The sequence below is a fragment of the Orcinus orca genome, chromosome 9 (genome assembly GCF_937001465.1).
Source record: "Orcinus orca chromosome 9, mOrcOrc1.1, whole genome shotgun sequence".
Classification (NCBI taxonomy): domain Eukaryota; kingdom Metazoa; phylum Chordata; class Mammalia; order Artiodactyla; family Delphinidae; genus Orcinus; species Orcinus orca.
This window is the reverse complement of record NC_064567.1, coordinates 98,560,549-98,581,651: the sequence shown is the minus strand read 5'-3', so window position 1 is coordinate 98,581,651 and position 21,103 is coordinate 98,560,549. Positions and strand designations below refer to the sequence as shown.

At 43.8% G+C, this 21,103-nt stretch overlaps 1 protein-coding gene and 1 long non-coding RNA gene across 2 annotated transcripts; both read right to left on the bottom strand.

Annotated features, from left to right (window-relative positions):
* Window positions 1-768: 768 nt before the first annotated feature.
* LOC101273066 (60S ribosomal protein L35a-like) lies at window positions 769-1,214 on the bottom strand. The gene has a single exon (XM_033411273.2). It carries the CDS (start codon window positions 1,146-1,148, stop codon window positions 816-818), a length of 333 nt encoding a protein of 110 aa, XP_033267164.1. The 5' UTR covers window positions 1,149-1,214; the 3' UTR covers window positions 769-815.
* A 589-nt stretch (window positions 1,215-1,803) lies between these two features.
* On the bottom strand, window positions 1,804-20,882 carry LOC117197821 (uncharacterized). The gene is made up of 3 exons (XR_004478705.2): window positions 20,742-20,882; window positions 8,959-9,040; window positions 1,804-3,827 (listed from the first exon to the last, which is right to left on the bottom strand). It is a non-coding gene; the product is annotated as an uncharacterized LOC117197821 (long non-coding RNA).
* Window positions 20,883-21,103: the final 221 nt, after the last annotated feature.

Below are 21,103 nucleotides of genomic sequence, written 5' to 3'. Positions count from 1 at the left end.
AAGAAAAAAAATGTCATGAAAAACCTAGGGGTGAAACAGGAATAAAGACACAGACTTACTAGAGAATGGACTTGAGACTATGGGGAGGGGGAAGGGTAAACGGTGACAAAGCGATAAAGAGGCATGGACATATATACACTACCAAACGTAAGGTAGATAGCTAGTGGGAAGCAGCCGCATAGCACAGGGAGATCAGCTCGGTGCTTTGTGACCGCCTGGAGGGGTGGGATAGGGAGGGTGGGAGGGAGGGAGACGCAAGCGGGAAGAGATATGGGAATATATGTATATATATAACTGATTCATTTTGTTGTGAAGCTGAAACTAACATACCATTGTAAAGCAATTATACTCCAATAAAGATGTTAAAAAAAAAAAAAAAAAAAAAAAACTAGAAGAACAGTGAGAAAGAGAGTGGGTACACAGCTGCCCTGTAGTCCCTGTCATGCTCTCGGACCGTGGCCATGGCAGAGAGCAGCAGCAGAGCTCTCTGTGCCTGGTCGGACATTAGCAGAACAAATTATTGCTCACCTGTCCAACTATATTCTTAGGGAAAAAACCTAAATAAAAAACTTGCAAGATCGGATAGAATGCATTTTGTAGATGAAACTTTGATAACTGTTGCTGAATGGCCCTCCAGAAAGATTTTTCCAATTTATTTTCCTACCAGCAATGAGAGAGTTTCCCCCTCTTTTCAGTGGTGATCCATAATGGGGATTATCTTTCTTCTTCATCTTGTTCAGTCTTTTTTTTTTTTTTTTTAAACAAAAATACAAGGGAACAAATCCACACTTTTATTTATTTACTTTTCAGTAAGTTTAAATCCTTGAAGGGTACAGCATCACACGGATTCTGTGTCCAATGGCCTTAGCAGGAAGGTTGCTTCGGAATTTGGCACGAACCATGCCACTGTTTCCATGAGCACGAGTTATCTTTCCCCAGATTACTCTGGTTTTGTTAGGTTTTCCACCAGGAGTTACTGTATCGTTCTTTGCTTTGTACACGTAAGCACATCTCTTGCCTAGATAGAATTCAGTTTCATCTCGAGCATATACACCTTCAATTTTCAGGAGAGCTGTGTGCTCCCTCTGGTTCCGTAGACCCCGCTTATAGCCAGCAAAAATGGCCTTGGACCACAGCCTTCCAGACATATTTGTCGTTTTAGAAGTCCTGTTCCCAGCAGGCCTCCACAGGGTCCAAGATGGCTGAAAAAGCCTTGTTCAGTCTTAATAACAAGTAGCTCATTGCTGGAATTCACATTCCTTTGATAATTAGTGAAGTTTAACATATTTTTTATTTTTGCTGACCACTTTTTTTTTTTTTTTTTTAGTATATTGCTTGTTCATGTATTTGCAATATTTACCTTTTGGTCTGATTTTAAGAGATCTTTATTTAGTAAGTGTATTAGCCTGCTAGGGCTGCTATCACAAAGTACCACAGATAGGGTGCCTTAAATGACAGAAGTTTATTTTCTCACAGTGCTGGAGGCTGGAAGTCTGAGATCAAGGTGTCAGCGGGGTTAGTTTCTCCTGAGGCCTCCTTGGCGTGTAGACGGCTGTCTTCTCCCCGTGTCCTCACATCATCTATTCTCTGTGTGTGTCTGAGTCCTAATCTCCTCTTCATGTAAGGAAACCAGTCAGACTGGGTTAGGGGCCCACCCATGTGACCTCATTCTACCCTAATCCCCAACATATGAATCATGAGCCCACGTCTGTCAGAATTTTAAGTATTCTTTCTAGTCCATTTTTGCCTTCTAAATTTATTTCTGTTGATAGCTAATACTAAGAAACTATATTTTTTGTTGCTTGCCACATGCCAGGCACTAAGTTCTTTATAAATATTAACTAGTTAATCATCACACAGCCCTGTGAAGTAGGTTTTATTATTAACTTGTCCTGGATCACACAGCTATGAGGTGGTGAAGCTAATATGTTAACTTGGGCGATGTTTAACCACTATGCAATCCTACCTCCCAGGGGAGAACCTTAGATGCACAGAAGTCTCAAATTAAATGTGCTTATACACATGCTGTTTTTGCTTCACTTTTCGGGTTGTGCTTTACAGAGGCTTTTCATCCCAAGAGCATGACAATGATTTTTTTTTCCTCTGCTATTTTCTATCAGATTGATTTGGAATTTGTTTCGGACCAAGAATTTTTTTTTTTTTTTTTTTTCATTTCGGTCATCAGGCATTGAGGACTTATGATGGCCTGGTGCTGTGCTAGGGTGCTTACAAACACTAATTGACTTAAGCTACACAACAACCAATTTTAGCAGACCTCCTGGTTTTACACATGAGAAAAGACAAGGTTCCAGGAAGCTGTTAATTGTTCCAGTTCACATAACAAGTAAATGGGAAACTGGGGTTAAAAATCAAGGTTTATCTGTCATCAGACGGTTAGTCAAAATCACCATTCTGACAGTTGAGATGGGGGTAGGATTCCAACTCTGCAGGTTTCCCAAATGCTTCATTTGCCAGTTGCCCTAAAGCTATGTATTGTTATATTTGTTTATTAGTTTTACTGAGTCGGCTTGAGTATCAAAAGACTAAATTTTATTTTGTGGAATTTCTAGTCTATCCAGTCTGTTCCTACAAGTTATCACATCAGTATAATACATGCAGTTGAATGGACCAGGATAGAATTCTGATATTTAAAGCAGGTTTTTAAAATAAAGTCTTCATTTTGTAAAGTTAAAAATTGAATCTTGCAAAGTTAATAACTCTCATTTTCTTGACTTAATAATTCTGTATAAAATGGTTATTCAAACTAAATCTTTGAAGTCAGCTGGGCTGCTGTTTTGAATCCATTTAAAAACCTCTATGGTCAGCTCAGAATTTGCTAAGGCGATTACTGAATTTGGAGTGCATACTCATATGTTTGGATTCAAAATAGTTTCAAAATACTGGGTTTAGAGTGCATTAAAAAAAGGTAGCAGCAGGGTTTCCCTGGTGGCACAGTGGTTGAGAGTCCGCCTGCCGATGCAGGGGATACGGGTTCGTGCCCCAGTCCGGGAGGATCCCACATGCCGCGGAGTGGCTGGGCCGGTGAGCCATGGCCGCTGAGCCTGCGCGTCCGGAGCCTGCGCTCCGCAACGGGAGAGGCCACAACAGTGAGAGGCCCGCGTACCGCAAAGAAACAAAACAAAACAAAACAAAAAGGTAGCAGCAGATGGATGGTAGGGACATGCCTCTGGCACCCAGGGAAACACAGTCCATGCTGTGGGTCTGGAGAGACCGGGCTGCAGATTGGGAGAGGCTGGAGTCAGGCAGAGCTGGGAGACCTTCAGTGTTGTCCCTTATAACCTGGGCAAGGCGCACGATCGCCTTACAGCACAATTACCTTATGGGCAAAATGGGAGTAAAGTGAAACCTGCCTCAAAGAAGTTTATGAGAATCCACGATAATGCGTGTAAAGCACATAGCACGGTGCCTGACGGCAAATGGCAACTCTGCTGTGATTGAAACGCGTATGTTATTCTCTGTGTGCATTTACGTGTTTGAGAATTGGAGGTCTCCTCCGACAGTAAAATTCATGACCGATAGGCTAATTTATTTGGGATGTTGCCCCATTTTTACATGTATGAATAATGAGAGGGTGTCCAGATGTGGCAGAGCCCTGCATAGCCATGATGCCTGGCGTGTGGTAGGTGAAAAGAGGTCTCCCAGTCGCCGAACATTCCTCCTTCCCCCAGTGAAGTCTCAAGACTCCGTGAAATATATCCCCGTCGAATGATGTTTTGTTCCATTCCATAGGCTATGGGTTGACAGACTTTTTTCACTGATTCATTCATTCCAAAACTATTCGTTGAGCACCCACTGTTTGCAAATATCTGTGAAAGACACAAGGATGATGAGACACGTGTGACCACTTTTCAAGGACACCTATTCCGGCAGGGGAAGCAAGAAGCCAACAGACAACTTCAGGATGAGGCAGGGCAGGCCCAGTCCCAGAACAGGCAAGATGGACAGGCTGTCACCTTGGCCATGATGTGTATGGTGCAGGTTAGTACCGGTAAGTGTGCACCGGAGGCGCACTGCTGGGTCTTCCTTGTCAGTCTGCGTGGCATGGAGGAGGGGGTTGACATATGCTTTGGGATCAGGGTGGTCTTAAAATTTAAGTATGTTGAAGCATGCTCCACTGTGACTTCTGGGTACCTAAGCCCACAATGGTGTGGTAATGGAAAAGATGCCAGTGCCACGCATGGAAGCTTTTTCTTGACACGGCCCCTGCTAGGCGCTTTCTGTGAGTGCATTAGTCTCTTACTGCTGCTGTAACAAGTTACAGCAAACTAAGTGGCTTAAAATGGCAAATGTATTATCTCACAGTTCTGGGGGCCAGAAGTCCGAAAGGAGTCTCAATCCGCAAAAATCAGAGTGTCATCGGCAGAGCCACTGGGCAAGTGGACGTGGGAGAAGGGTGTGTTTGGGAAAATTAATTGGGAACCAATCACTGGGGAAGGTGTAAGAGGAACTTCCCAACACAACCTTGAGAAACAGAGGTGTGATTGCACCCACGTGCTACATCTATACCGCAGCTGGTCATGGTGGTGTTTAGTGGTGGCTGTGAGTAATTGGTTGAGCTGGCGGTTTTAGAACTTTGGAATAGTGCACGTTTTTGGCAGGTAGCGTTGCATAGGGGTGGAAGGTGCAGAGCCTGTGGGGTCAGAGGCCAAGGTCAGGGCCCTTCCTCCACATTGTGTCAATTTTGAGCAACTCCCAATTTCCAGGCGATGTGGTTTCCTCCTTTCTAAAATGTGGCCACCTCTCTTACCTCCCCTGCTGGCAGAGGAGGATGAATTCATTGTTTTTATTGAGTTCCTGGCTCACAGTTGGCCCTAGAAAAGTGTGAGTTAATCCGCAACTTTTCTGCAGGACAAACACAACGAAAATATTCCCCCAGGGTGTTGGAGGACTACATGGCCTCCTTGGTACAAAAGTGATCTGATGCCAATGAAATTCTGCATACGCAACTGTTTTGTTTTTCCAGAAAGCTGTCAAGGTCCCAAGGCTCCTTGCTGTGAGAGCCAGCTCGGAGGGGAGGGGGGTGGCCTCAGAGCCAGATGCATAGACCCTCTGAAATTCACTCTGTCCCCTGGCCCCTCTGAAAGCGCTATTCCCACAGGCGTCTCCCTAATTCTCTGGGAAACAGTGTTGTTTCCTCAAAAGGGCCTTTCATTTCATCCCATCCTGAATATCTAATTATTTTCTTGCTGAACTCCCAGCTCGGTTGGGGGGGGGGGGCCCGCTGGGGTGCTGCTCAGCAAGGCTAATTGGGTTCTCTCACCTCCAGTCTTAACATGCACTCTGAGAGCCATTGTCCCTTAACCTGGGGTCCCGCTCCCATGTCACAGCCTGGGAACCTCACAGCAGCATCAGCGCTTGGCTGGAAGGGAATAAGGAAGCACAGCATTTTCTGTGAATCTGACGGTATAGCCACATGTGAGAAAACTGGAAAAATAGCTTACAGGTTTAATTTTTGTTTTTATTAAAACACTTTTAAGTGAAGTAAGTCAGACAGAGAAAGACAAATACTGTGTGATTACACTTATGTGTGGAATCTTCAAAAAAAAATTACGGAGAACAGATTGGTGGTTGCCAGAGACAGGGAGTCGGGGTGGGGGATAGTCAAAATGGGTGAAGTTGGTCAAAAGCTACAAACTTCAAGTTATTAAATATGTCAGTCATGGGAATATAATGTATGGCATAGTGACTGTCATTAATAGTGCTGTATTGTATATTTGAAAGTTGCTAAGAGAATAGATCTTAAAAATTCTCATCATAAGAAAAACATTGTGCCTATGTGACGTGATGGAGGCTGAATAGACTTATTGAGGTGATCATTTTGCAATATACACAAATATCAGATCATTATGCATACACCTGAAACTAATATAATGTCATATGTTGATTATATCTCAAAGAATTAACTTCAATCATAGAAAAAAATTTTAACCCTTAATATTGCCAAGGGGAGTGAGTTCTCTTTTTCTGTTTCTCTCTATACTTGCCTCTCTCCATAAAAAGAAATGTTGAGATGATGTATAAAGAAAACTCTCGGCACTACAAGGTAATTAAGGAACAAGATGAGGAAATAAAAGTCATAGAGGAGAAAGCAAATGACAACGAGGAGGAAAATAAATTGCTGAAATCCAGGTGCTGGTGGCCATGATCAAAAGGTACCCCTGCTGGAAAGTCCTTCAGCGGGAAACACTCTTACAGCACTGATTTGAAACAAGCTCCCTGGGTGGAACCTTGTGGAAGTGGCTGTGAGGACACGTGGGGCATCACTCTTGACTTGCCTTGTCAACTGCAGTCGACAGCGGGCAGCCGTGTGCTTTACTGGCTTCAGTGCCTGCGTGGCTCCCTGGGATGCCCCTCGACGAAGGACAGGGCCTAATGCTGGCAACGTTTCGGCTCTTGCTATTCTGTTCAGAATGGCACGAGGCATGTGGTCCTTGGGTGCATCCACCTCTGTGCCGGACGCAAGGCACTGACAGACACACACAAGCCAAGTAAACCAAATAGGCAGGACCAGCCAGGGTTCTGAAGGGCAGAAGAAGAACGGCCTTGCTGTGCACCTAGTCCTGCAGCAGGCCAGCTCCTGCAGGGCGCTGGACACATGCAAACCGAGAGACGGAGCCTGGAGCGCCATAGCTCCAGCCCCTGTGTGCAAGGTGGCGGAATGTAGCAGTACGTTCCTATGGGCCTAGGGAGAACAGTGGCTGCACCATCGAGATGCCTGGCTAGCAAAGAGGCCGAGTCTGGGATCCCTGCAGTGACCCTGAGGGTAGCACCCCACAAAGCAGCAAGAGAAGAACTGGTTCTGCCTTGCCTGGGAGAGCAGGTGGGGATCCAAAAAACCACCAGAAAAAGAGAGGTAGGTAAGAGAAGGGAAGGATAAAATGAAACAAAATATCAAAACAAAAACTTCCTACTCAAAATGAGATGATATTAAAAATTCAAAGCACCTGAAGCTATCTGAAGATAAAGAAAGACAATAAAATCAACACTCAATACAAAAACTCCTATATGTAAATATAAAACATTTTTTAAAAAATAAGGAATTATGAAATAGAACTGTCATACATAAACCAAATACAAATGATTAAAAAATTAGAAATTTAAGAAATCAAAAGTATAACACTGACATTACAAGAAAAAAGAAAGAAAAAAGATAAACTCTAGACTAGATACAGTTGAAGGCAAAATGGTGAATCAAATGCTATCATTTCTCCAGGATCTAGCAGAGAGCAAAGAGATGAAAACATATCAACAAAAGGTCCCCAGATTGTGGGTTTCCAAAAAAAGGGAAGGGAGAGAATAGAAGCAAATCTACCTTGAAGATAAAATAACTGAGAAAATTTAGGCACTGAAGAAATATGTAAGTCCTCAGATCAGAAGTGCTCAAAGCATCAAGCAGCCTGAATGACAGGGAGTCCACACCATGACACCTGGTACAGCAGCTTCATGTGTCATGGGGAAAGAGAAATGCTAAAAGCTACCAGAAAATTGAGAAAAGACAACATACAACAGATATCAGCCAGATGACAGAAGACTTCTCATCAGGAAAAACAGAGGCCAGAGGCACTGGAGTGATATTTTCAAAGGGAAAATATTGATTACCTAGAATCCTATGCCATGTAAGCTAGCATCTAGGATGCAGTCAGGTGGAAGACATTTCAGACATATGAAAGCTATTCCAGTTTCCTACCCATAGACACTCACTAAGAGAATCATGAAAAGCTGTAGATCAGTGAGAAGAAAAGTGAACCCAGACAGAAGTCGTGGTATACAAGACCAAGGGTGAGGTTGGAACTCGATATATTATGTTAAAAATGAAACTGCTTATTGATTATACATATACAGGTACATGTTAATTATTGATTATACATTAATTATTGATTATACATATATAATGTATATATACATTAACAATTTTTGTTAAAAAGATAAACATGTAAACAAAAATTACATGGGGTGGGTGATGTTCAGCAGGTATTTACAAGATGCTGTGTTCTTTTAGGTGCAGAGGGAGGAAATGTAATGTTGAATGACAGTTAAAGTATATGTATGTTAAGCTATATGTAAAAAAAAATATATATATATATATACTGTATTGTGAATTAAGGATATATCATATAAAGAGATATATGTTGCAAATATATTATATATTAAGTAAGGATAACTGTCAACAGACTGTGTGTGTGCTTAGAAACCATTAAAATAGGGGAAAGAATATACAAAATATTTACAGTAGAACAGAGGCACAAAGGAAGTTTTTAAAAGAAAAGCAGAGAAAAAAGTGATAAGTAAAAGCAAAAGATAAGATTGGTAAATAGGTCAAATATGTCACCTATAATAAGAAATATGATGAATAAACCTACTAATAGGCAGAAACTATCATATTGAATTTTTAAATAACAAAAATCATCTAAGTGTTTTATATGAAAGACATATCTAGGGCTTCCCCAGTAGTGCAGTGCTTAAGAATCTGCCTGCCAATGCAGGGGACACAGGTTCGAGCCCTGGTCCAGAAAGATCCCACATGCCGCGGAGCAACTAAGCCCGTGTGCCACAAGTACTGAGCCCACGCACCACAACTACTGAAGCCCGCGTGCCTAGAGCCCATGCTCTGCAACAAGAGAAGCCACCACAATGAGAAGCCGGCACACCGCAACGGAGAGTAGCCCCCGCTCACCACAACTACAGAAAGCCCACACGAAGCAACGAAGACCCAATGCAGCCAAAAATAAATAAAGTAGTTAAAAATGAAAATAATAATTCTTTTAAAAAAGCATATCTAAACAACATAGAAATGTTGAAAATAACAGTTAAAATATACAAATATTAACCAAAAGAAAGCAATATTGATATGAAAAATAGAATTTGAGGCTAAAAGTATTAAAAGGGATAAATTTAAAGGAATGATCAATAATTAAGATATAATAATCATGAACTTACTTGTACCCAACAACATTGTCTTGAATTATATGAAGGAAAAATGTACAGAATTACAAGGATGTAATGACAACTTTACCTCCATCTGAAAAAGAAGGATCAAGTATACAAACTAGCAGTAAAAGTAGGAAAGATTTTGATAAACATTAATCTTGATTTGATAGTTCTTTATGAAACCCTATACTCAACAAAAAGGAACTATACGTTATATTTGAGGTCACATAGATTCTTTACAAAAATTCATTGTGCAATATACCACAAAAGAAATCTCAACATATTTTTTAAAAATTAATATTATCTGGAACTTTTCTCTGACCACAATGGAACCATTTAGTTAGAGCAAAAAATAGAGATAGATTACTTGAAAACAGCCATAATAATGAAACTTAAAATAACTGAAATAACTCATGACTTAAAGAGAAAATCACAATGCAAATTAACTTGTATGATGCATCTCAATCAGAATTTAGGAGAAAATTTATATTTTAAACATATTCATTACAAAGCAGGGATATCTTTCCATTTATTTGTATCTTCTTCAATTCTTTTATCAACTTTTTGATTGTTTTCAGTTTACAGCTCTTTCACCTCCTTAGTGAAACTTATTACTGAGTATTTTAATCTTTCCGATGCTATTGTAAATGGATTTTTTTCTTAATTTCTTTTCCATATTTAAAACTTTAAAACTATTCTCTGAAACAAAAATCTATACACCAAGTGAGAAGACAAAATATAGAGTGAGAAGAAATATTAATACATATAACTGGCAAAGAATTATGTTCAGGATGTACAAAGAACACCTACAAATCAATCTGAAAAAGGAGAATCCACAAAAACAGGCAAAAAGTCATGAAAAGGCAAAGGACAGAGAGGAAACTGCAAGGTCAATATTGTAAGTGAAAACATGCTCAAAATCAAGGAAACATTAAAACAACCTGCATTATCCTTCTGTAACCATCAGCTTAGCATAAATTAAAGTGTCTGACAGGGCTTCCCCGGTGGCACAGTGGTTGAGAGTCCACCTGCCGATGCAGGGGATACGGTTTCGTGCCCCGGTCCGGGAAGATCCCACATGCCGCGGAGCGGCTGGGCCCGTGAGCCATGGCCGCTGAGCCTGCGCGTCCGGAGCCTGTGCTCCGCAACGGGAGAGGCCACAACAGTGAGAGGCCCGCGTACCACAAAAAATAAATAAAATTTTTTTTTTAAAAAAGTGTCTGACAACACAAGCGTTCAACGGGAGATAAAGAAGCAAGAAAATCGCTATGTGGTATTGGAGATCGTAAATTCCCACAATCACTGTAAAAAACAATTTGGAGAGAAGCAAACCTACTTTTCACATATGCTGGGTAAGGAGACAAATGGCATGCCTGTTTGTACCACTGTAAGAGCTGGCACTTGGAAGCTTTGGGAGATGCAGTCCTCCTTGGGCTTCTGGTTCCCCTACATGCCTTGCTGGCTGTGCCCAAACTGCAAAGCCTTGACTGCTCTTTATGCAGCCATCTTCAGGGCTGTACTTTCAGGAAGGAACCTCAAAGGATGAGGGAATTTTTCACTCCAGGACCAAGAGTCAGCTTCTCTACTGCCTGCTCAAAACCTGCAGGATCCCCAAGCTCAGAAGTCCTCTCCTGCAACCCAACCCAACCCAACCTGTGCAGCTGTCATCTGGCTCTCCACGTCACCCTGTAGGTCTGGGGGCTTGGGGAACCAGCACAAATATGCCAACACTCTGGCTGCTGCTTTGGCTGTGAATAATGAAGTCTCTCATCTCTGAGCCAGGAATCTCATCTCTTCTACCAGCATTCAAGAGATTGCGGCAGCCTTGTTAGCTGGTAAGTGGGGTGTAACATCAGACCCTTCACAGCTCTTGACAGAAGTCACCTAAGTACCCATCATCATGATTGAAGTGTACAATATGCATGAAATGAAATGTTCTACACTAGTTCAATGAAATGAATTGTTATATCTGTCAGTATTATTACTGACGAAACATAAACATTGAGTGAAACGTTATGACAAAAACATAAGTGAGTGAAAAAAGCTCATTATTGAATGATGTATTCAAATAAAATTCAATACTTTGTTATATATCTTTTATGGATACATTTATCCATAGTAATAGTATAGTAACATTCTGGGGATGAAAACATCGATTTAAGGACAGGGAGGTACAGAGGGGCTTCCATGGTCTCTGTGTATTTTATTTCTTAGTGAAAACTGACACAAATATGGCAAAATGTTAGAATTTTGTAAGCGGCTGTTCTCTATACTTGACTATATTCTCTCTGTTAGGAATGTTCCATACATTTATAATGCCAGTGGTCATGGCATCAGTGTCTCAAACCCACAGCACTTTGTCCTTCAATTGTGAATGCTGGTTCTCACAGTTCCAACAGTCATGTTTCTAAATGTAAATACATATTTTTGTAGTGGAAACTTCTCTCAAATTAAAACATGTCCCAACTCAGGATCCTTGGAAAAACATCGCTAATTGTCCTGACTTGGAGGAAACCAGAGACACTTCCGCTTAAAAAAATAACGCAAAAAAACCCAAAAAACTCTATTCAAGTCCCAATGTGAAGGCAGAAAAAGAGCCCTCACTGCTCCCTGTCTGCACCTAATTACTCCATCTCTCTTTCTCCCAGGACTTTGTCCCTGGCCTCCTGCTCTGACTGTCTGAATACGGAAGATGAACTCATGTGGACACAGGCACTGTGGACACAGGCTTTGATTTGGGAGAAAAGATGAATCATTCTGGGCTGGTAACCTGATCTTTGCCCTTCTGCTGGTAAACAGTTGAAAGGCACTCAATCCATCCTCCTCTTTTTAAAACCAGAGCAGTGAATAAAAGGGCCAGAGGGCCCCGGCTTGAAAGGGGGGCCATTCATCACCTTCAGTGGAAGTAGGGTCAGATTTATTCTCTGGTCCTCCCTCCGCCACACCGGCCCAAGAAATATTCACCTTGTTTCGGTTAGTGGGCCAAGGGTCAGAGGTGAACAGGGCTGCTCCAGCGGCCTGTGCAGTCCTGCAAACAGGCCACACAAGGAGACGGTGTTTAAAATCAGAATTCCTCGCACACTCTGCGTAAGTTTCCAAAGCACAGGGGTCAACCTGTGAGTATTGGAGGGGCTGTCGGTGCTGCCTCGCTACAGAGGACATCTGGCAAGCTCAGATCCGAAAAAGAAAGGACGTGTCCCTGCATCTGCCCGCCTCACGCGGCTGACTTTCTAATGCCCTTGTGGCGGGGGCACAGGGCTCTGCTGCTAGGTGTGAGTGGGCGGCTTGAGAATATCACACGGTGGGCGGGAAGCAGGATGGGTGGCCAAAGCACGATCAGCACAGAGATCAGATGTGTCCAGTGGCCAGACTGCTCAGAACCAGGTGGCCCGATGGCCCGGGGCTCCCTTCTCCAAGGTGCTGCAAAAGCCGCACCCTGGCAGGTGCAGTCCTGAAGGCTGGGCTGCAAGAGGAAGCATCCTCAGTGGTTGTGGGGTCCTTGTGACACCTGTGGGCCCAGCCCACCTGCAGACTCGCATCCTGGACCCCAGGAGAGAGACTGGGCTTCACCTTCGCCTGTGGTCAGAACCCAGAGCGCTGGAGCTGCGACAGGGCAGCAGCCAGGGACAGTAATGTCCACAGAATGAAGTGTGAGTGCTGATTCGCTGAAGGGGGCCAGACAAGGAGAGGAAAACCTGGCCAGCGTTTTCTTGGTAACTGGTGCTCAAGCTCCCAGAGAAATTTCAGAAGTAAAGCGGGTTCTGGAGGACTTTTGAATGGCCTCCTGCAATAGCATGGGGAAGGAAAGACCTGAGAAATATACATTTGTGCATAGACCTATGTCAGTCTTCATTATTCCTTAAGAGGCAACCAAAGGCAAGAAACTCCTGTGCCGGATGGTATCGTCAGTTTTAACATTCTCAGGATGTATTGCTGTATTGGTTTTCTAGGGCTGCCGTAACACATGGCCACACAGAACCTTTTTTTTTTTTTTTTGCAGTACGCGGGCCTCTCACTGTTGTGGCCTCTCCCGTTGCGGAGCACAGGCTCCGGACGCTCAGGCTCAGCGGCCATGGCTCACGGGCCCAGCTGCTCTGCTGCATGTGGGATCTTCCCGGACTGGGGCACGAACCCGCGTCCCCTGCATCGGCAGGCGGACTCTCAACCACTGCGCCACCAGGGAAGCCCCACACAGAACCATTTGTGTGACACTCTGGAGACTGTCAGTGTGAGATCAAGTGTCATCAGAGTGGTTCCCTCTGAGGCTGTGGGGGAGCTGTTGCAGGCTTCTCTTTGGCTCGTAGCCAGCTGTCTTCTCCCTGAGTCTCTTCACATCCTCCTCTTGTGTATCTGTGTCCAGATTTCCCCTTTGTGTAAAGACCCCTTGTATTGGATTAGGGGCACATTCTGTTCCGGTATGACCTCATCTCAACTTGATTACATCTTCAAAGACCTTATTTCCAAATAAAGTCATGTTCTGAGGGACTGGGTCTAGGACTTCAACGTATGAATTTTAAGGGGACACAGTTCAAGTCATAACAATTGCCAAATCAATGTTTTAAAAGATTAAGGCAATGAACACTCCCGTCAACAATGTATTAGGGTGTTAGGCAATGAACACTCCCATCAACAATGTATTAGGGTGTTAGACAATGAACACTCCCGTCAACAATGTATTAGGGTGTTAGACAATGAACACTCCCGTCAACAATGTATTAGGGTGTTGTTTCGTTGCAATCTCTCTGGCATTTAGTGCTATCTTAAAAAAAATTTTTTTCTGCTTATTGATGGGTTTTTAAAATAGCTAATTCATTCCTAAGTAAACTGGCCATGTATGCAGTAACTGAGTCCTTTCAAAAAATGTAAGAGTATGTCTCCTCTCGTTCTGACTAGATTTGAAAAAGGCACCAAGAAGATAGACGCTCAGTAAACAGATGAGCTGGTCCCAGCAGGATTCCTGCATCCTGGTGCACCTGGAGGTAAGCATCCTCCTACAAGTGACCATGAGTGTGGTAGAAATAACATACAAAAGTTAGAAGTACAGGATTCAAGTCCCAGCTCTGGTACTTTCTATGTCTGGTATTTTTCCAACCTCCTGAGGTCTTTGTTATCTAATAAGCAAAATGGAAATAATATTACCCTCCTCTCGGGCCTTTCGAGGATTAAGTAGGGTTTTACAGTATCACACTGGGTGTGTCGTAGGTTCTTAGTAATGCCTGTAACTGCTGCGCAGGCTCCCAAAGTCACTCTGCAAGGACCAGATTCTGCCCGTGGAGTGAACCAGTCACGCATCACTAAGGGGACCAGATGACCAGGAACACCAGGCTATTTATGTGGGTTAGCAGGTTTCTTCACGGAAGAGGACTCTTCCTCTCATTACTAGCTTCATGTGTCAGAATTGAATCACACCGGGGCATCCACGGACTTAAAATTCAATTACTTGTCATATTGTTATTCAACCATTTCCTCCTTTCCTTGGTAAACTGCATTTTTCCTCACTCTGATGAAGCTCCTTGGAAAAATCAAATCATTGCTTTGTTTTAATGAGAGTAATCAACTAGTGATGGACGAGGCACAGAAGGGATGTGGGCTTGGAGGGAGGCCCCTAAACTAAGCAGATGGTGGTGCCAGGGCTGCTTTGCATTTGTCCTTAGTGAAAGGGCTGAGCTGTGCCCACAGCCCAGATGTACTGTGGTCAGCCCTGGACCGTGGACCCAGAGGGCGAGCGTGTAAAAGAATACAAATAATTGTACCGTTTTCTCAAAAACAATACACAACTTTACTTCAGTCATAACCTTCTATGTGTATACTCTCTAGAAATTGAGGGGAAAATTTCTAGAGCAATATATTCTGCAACTTACCCTCACAAAACAGATCATTTCAAATCAGCCCATTTACAGTTTTGAAATCGGGTTTTATTCCTTCCCCATGGTGAAGTCTGGGTTTGTCACCAACCTTCACTCCTCTGTGGGTGGCATGCCAACAGACACGCTAAGCCCAGGCCATCCTGCGAGCTGGTGGAGACTCGGACGGCAGTGGCCATGTGAGGCGTGCACCCTCCTGCCTGCTCAGCTTCCTAACGCCTCAACCATCTGCACCCCCGGGCCTGGCCTAGCAGAGGATGTTGACTCTGGCTGTTGCCAAGTGTCTGATCCGAGAAAGGAGTTCCTCCCACGCTGGTCGGTCCCTCAGGAGGTACCCTCTCTCTCTCTCTCTCTCTCTCTCTCTCTCTCTCTCTCTCTCTCTCTCTCTCTCTGCCTCATAGACACACACATTCACACACACATACATGCACACATGCATGCATGCCTTGGGGAGGATTAGGAAGGAAAAGAGGCACATAGCCCTCTGTGCCCACAGGTTTTGGAGAGAAGAGACAGATGTGAGGGGTGTGTGTATATGTGTGTGACCACTTTTCTCACGTCTTCTTAATTGCCTGAGTGATTTGCTTTGAGAAATCAACACCGATGAGACCCAGGAGTTTTGTCATTATTGTTGTTTGTTTGTTGTCTTTGCTTTCCAGCTATCGCATCCTTTCTCTGATGCAGTAGGGATCCAACTATTTGCTTGAATGCAGGAGAGGGAAAGGGGTAAGCGAGGGAAGAAATGGCAAGGAGCAAAAAGAACCTGATCCACATCTGAAAAGAAATAAAAATGTTATCCCTCCATGCTACGAACAGCCTGCATTCCAAGGGCGACTGACATTGAGATGAGAATGGCAGTGATTTATCTCAATAACCGATGACACAGCAAGCTAAAGGCTATGCCATGCTAGGCAGGTGAGGTGCTTCGATAAGATGCAGGGGAGAAAGCCTGATTGGGAGAGAAAAGTGTTCATTCCTGCAAGCAGGAGTACCACCAGGCCTGGAGCTGGAGGAGGGAGGCTGGAAGAGGAAGCAGGACACGTAGCAGGAAAAACATTTAGTAAACATGCTCTGTGTTCCAGGCACTCTTAGGCGTATTATGAAACTTTCCAAGCTCTATAACAACTGTAGAGTACATGATGTTTTCTCCATTTTATGGAAGAAAAAACTAAAGTTTTGAAAGGCTAGGTAATTTCCAACAACTCAAGCCAGAAACCTGGATTCATCCTGGACACCCCGCTTTCCTCAGCCTACCTTCTCCATCCAGACACTATCAATGAACCAGCCCCCTTGAGGCGACCTCCTAGAACTGTCCCACTGCTTTCTTCCTATTGGCCACCGTCTCGCTTCAGCCACCTTGTTTACTGCATGGATTTTTAGGATAGCATCCAGTGGTCTTCCTGCCCAGTCAGCTCCCCAGAGAATCAGGTGCAAAGACTGTTGGGCTCCCCTGTTTGACTACTTGGAATACCTGCTGTAAGCTGCACTTTCAAAGAGATCCGGTTCACCTCCATTCTTTTTTTTTTAATAAATTTATTTATTTATTATTTATTTTTGGCTGTGTTGGGTCTTCGTTGCTGCACATGGCGAGCAGCGAGAGGGGGCTACTCTTCGTTGTGGTGCGCGGGCTTCTCACTGCGGTGGCTTCTCTTGTTGTGGAGCACGGGCTCTAGGTGCACGGGCTTCAGTAGTTGTGGCACGTGGGCTCAGCAGTTGTGGCTGGCGGGCTCTAGAATGCAGGCTCAGTAGTTGTGGTGCATGGGCTTAGTTGCTCCGCGGTATGTGGGATCTTCCTGGTCCAGGGCTCGAACCGTGTCGCCTGCATTGGCAGGCGGATTCTTAACCACTGCGCCACCAGGGAAGTCCCAACCTCCATTCTTAAGAGGAAGCATGGTGGTTTTCTTTCTAGAATATTTAGTATAGCCTTAGGCACATGTCTGATATCTCCACTTGCTCATCATCAAACTGAAACATGTTTTCCTGAAATCTAAAATAATTTAAAGTTTATGAAGCCAACTTGGTTTTGATCCAGACACAAATCCTTAGCAACTAAGAACATTTTTGCTTTTTTTTTCTTAAAAAAAAGTCTATTTTGTTTTGCCTGAAACTTGGAAGACACACATATATTGATTTATTTACAAGAATTAAAGTAAATTTTAATTCTGCTTTAACTTTCCACCTCGTCATCCCCAAACTATACCAACTATCTTTTTGTAATGCATTTTCTGAGCCACAGCCTGCGGCAGAGACTGAAGCCGGTCAGGGCACTGTGTGGATGAATTATGGCATCAGCCTTCCAGGTCACATCTGGCTCTCATTCCATGAGCTCTGAATGGTGCCGTCTGTGTTCTTCAGACACTCTGCACCCACAAGTTATCAATCACCTAGGAAGGAACAAACTCTAACACCTCCTACCTGCTTGGGGTTCTTAGTACAGAACACGAGGCAGAACACCGAGCTTCATTTTTTGGAAGAATGGAAGAAATAGAGAGGTTTCTTTCAGCAGAAAATGTTGACTGTTGCATGATTATTCAGAGGTGACTTTTGTTCGACTCTTGCCTGCTCTGCCCTCTGTCTCGTATTTTATGGCTTCCCCATCTCCATCTCATTCCGGCAAGCGTTTCACCACACACCAGGCATCGCCCTTGTGGTTCACATCCCTACCTCATCATCTCCTCCTCTGCCCCCTTAGGCAGATATTGTTACCTTGCTTCCTGCGTGAGGCCACCGGGAGCCTGTGAGAATTTCGATGTCTTGCCCATAAGCCGGGGTCTTAACGTGCTCCTTCCACTAAGCTCTGTTGCTTGGAGGACTTAAGTCTTTGAAGCTCCTGAACATTCTGACTTTCAGCACATCTAGAGCTGGGATGTATTTTTGAGATGAGACAGTTTAATTCCTTAATCTCCCTGCGGGGGTGGGGTGGGGGAGTGGACTTCCCTGGTGGCACAGTGGTTGAGAGTCCGCCTGCCGGTGCAGGGGACACGGGTTCGAGCCCTGGTCCAGGAAGATCCCACATGCCGCGGAGCAACTGAGCCCGTGCACCACAACTACTGAGCCTGCGCTCTAGAGCCCGTGAGCCACAACCACTGAGCCCACGTGCCACAACTACTGAAGCCCGAGCGCCTAGAGCCCGTGCTCCGCAACAAGAGAAGCCACCACAATGAGAAACCCACGCACCACAGTGAAGAGTAGCCCCCCGCTCGCCGCAGCTAGAGAAAGCCCATTCGCAGCAACGAAGACCCAACACAGCCATGAAATTAATTAATTAATTAATTAAAAAAAAAAAATCTCCCTGGGGGAAACTAAAGTTCTGAGGGACAGGCTGCTTTCAAGTTAAACAGACTTAGACTTGAAATCAGAGGTCCTCATTTGAATGCCCATTTTGCCAGATCTTGTCGATTTGGACAAATCTTATAATCATCCTGAACATCAGGTACTAATATACCATTCACGGGAGTCGAGTGAGATCATCTGAACAAGCAGGTCTTCAGGGTCTGCTCTTGGACGTGACTCCTGCCCTAGCGGATCTTGTCTAGGGAGAGAGGCAACTGGAAAGTAAATTTTAAAATATACTCTTAAAATTATGCTGAGACTTGCAGAACTCCTGGCACGTAGTTGATTTTCTATAAACGAGTTGACCTTGTTACTGGTTTAAGATGTAACTATTGGAAGGAAAATCATGAAAAACAAAAGTATACAGGAGACTGTTAAAGGAGATAAAAGAGATAAGACAATCAAAGGCAGTGTGAGATCCTGAACTAGATCTTGGTGGAAAAAAATCTTTAAAAGACATTTTTTGGACAAAGTAAAACAGTTGCATAACATTAAATTTCATAGGCATGATAATGGCTTTGTCATTGTACAGGAGAATATCTTCGCTGAAGCATTTACTAGGGAAGGCTGTGTCTGCCACTGTGATAAACAGTTCTATATAGTAAAGAGACCGAGGGAGGTGAACCCCAGGAAATTCTAAAATTACATCCACCCCCCAACAAAGGTTCAGGAACATTTAAAATGGACTTTTCTTCTGATTCAGTAACTATACTTGTTGGAACATATCCTAAAGAAATAATCGTAGATAAGGTATGACTTCTTTGTCACTGGGTAGAAGTGGTGCACTAGGTGAGAGGTGAGCACAGCCCCAAGTGGGTATCGCATGCCCAGAGTCTACATCTTGAACAGCAGTACGAAGAGGCTGAAAACAATTGAGTTTTACTCCGAGAAAGTGTGTGGTGCCCTTGCGCCTGCGCATCCAGCCCGGCGTCACAGCCTCCAGCCAAATTTCGTTGATAAATAAGCCCATTTCCCTGAGGGTGGCCAGGGTTGGCTACTGTTCACAAACAAAGAAGCACAACAGATACAACAAAGAAACCATTGTTCAGTTGCAGATTAAAGGAGATTACAGAGCAAACCTTCTTATCCCTTTCAACAGTCCCATTACCCAGCATTTTAATTATAGGCTCATATGAGTTCTCCTAAGCAATTAAACCAAAGTATCCCTGCACATGTTCATATAAATCCACCATTCCGTCACTGTCTGGAAGTTACAGTCGTCATGGCCAGCCTGCCCCTCCAGCCATCTCTCTCTCCCACTGGTTATTCAGATCCCACACCAAAGAGGGAAAAGGCTCACCCAGATTGGCCTTTGCTCAAGGTATCTCCAGGATGCCTCCCAGACCACCCGCTCTGACTCGCACCTGTGACTGGTGGTCTCCACAGTCTACTGTTAGGTCCACCAGCCAGGGACTTTTGCTGCTGTTACCCCTAGTTCCCAGGGCCCCAACACAGCACCTGAACCTCAACAGGCATGCAAAAATAGTTACTAAATAAGCCAACAAGCGAGCAAATGAATTGTAGAGCCTGCAAAGAAAGAACAAAACTAGTGGCATAATTCTAAAAATGTTATAGCCAGTGACCATTAAAAGGGTAATGGTCACAACTCTGTGCCAACAAACTTGAAACTTAGATGGACCAATTTCTTGATGGAGGAAATCCACAGAACTCACTTAAAAAAGAACTAGACAATCCAATATCTATTAAAGAATTAGATCAATAATTAATAACCTTCCAAAGCAGAAAGCAGTGGACACAGATAGTTTCACTGGTGGATTCTACCAGACTGTAGAGAAATTTTTCCAATTCTCTACACCAGTCCCAGAAAATAGAAGCAGAGATAGAACATTCTATGAGGCCAGCATTATGCTAGTGCCCCAAGCCAGAGAGAGACATCCTAAGAAAGGAAAACTACAGACCAATATCTCTCATAAAGGTAGATGTGAAAAATTCTCAAAAACATATTTGCAAATCAAATCCAACAATGTATAAAAATAATTATATGCCATGACCAGGTGGAATTTATTCCAGGTATACAAGGCTGGTTAAACATTCAAAAATCATGTAATGGAATCCATCACATCAACAGACTAAAGAAGAAAGATCGATCTATGAATTAAAAAAGAAAAGATCATGAGAGGAGGTTGTTTCTAAAGAATTTATCATCTCCCTAACAGAATAAGTTCCTTAAAATTCTCCTGTAAATACAAGATTTACTATCCCACAAGCTAGATCAAATATATGAAGTATCACCCAGAGGAGCCTGGGCTTCTGGGAGAGACACCCCTGCTGGCTCAGATGAGCCTCGTGGCCAGCATGTCTCCCGGGCTGTGTTCCATGTGACCCAGACGTCACCAACATCTCCCTCTTCCTCACAGCCCCTCTCAGGGACTGACACCACCAAGACCCTGACTTGTCAAGATGGAGACCTGGGCGTTATCCTTGACTTCTCATCTCCACCTCAAATAGTCTATAGATTTCTTTTCCCTGTTATTTCTTAACTCTGCCTCCCCCCATCAGGGTCTTTATTTCCAGTACCACAGTTAAGGCATCACAATCTGTCTTCTGGGCTTTTACAACATCCTCCTAACTTACCTCCCTTGCTCAGGTATTTCCTCTTTCCAGAGTGAATTTTCAGGAACGAAAATCTGACTTTTTCCATTCTTTCTTAAAGCCGTCCTCCCCAGCACCTGGTTTTTCTACTTTATTGCCCCAGACGCAGGCATACTCATCTATTGCTGACTCACCAGCCCCACCCTCTCTCTGCAAGGTGCACTGTGCACCTACATGCCTGCGGTCCTGTACTGGTAGCCCGGGTGCAGCAGGAGCAAAGCAGAGTCCTGCCCCCTAGGACACACACTCTAGTAGGGAGAGACCAAACAACAGACACATAGCAAACAAACAGGGTGTTTCAGGAACTTATGGATTTTATGAAGATAAGACGGATAATAGGATGG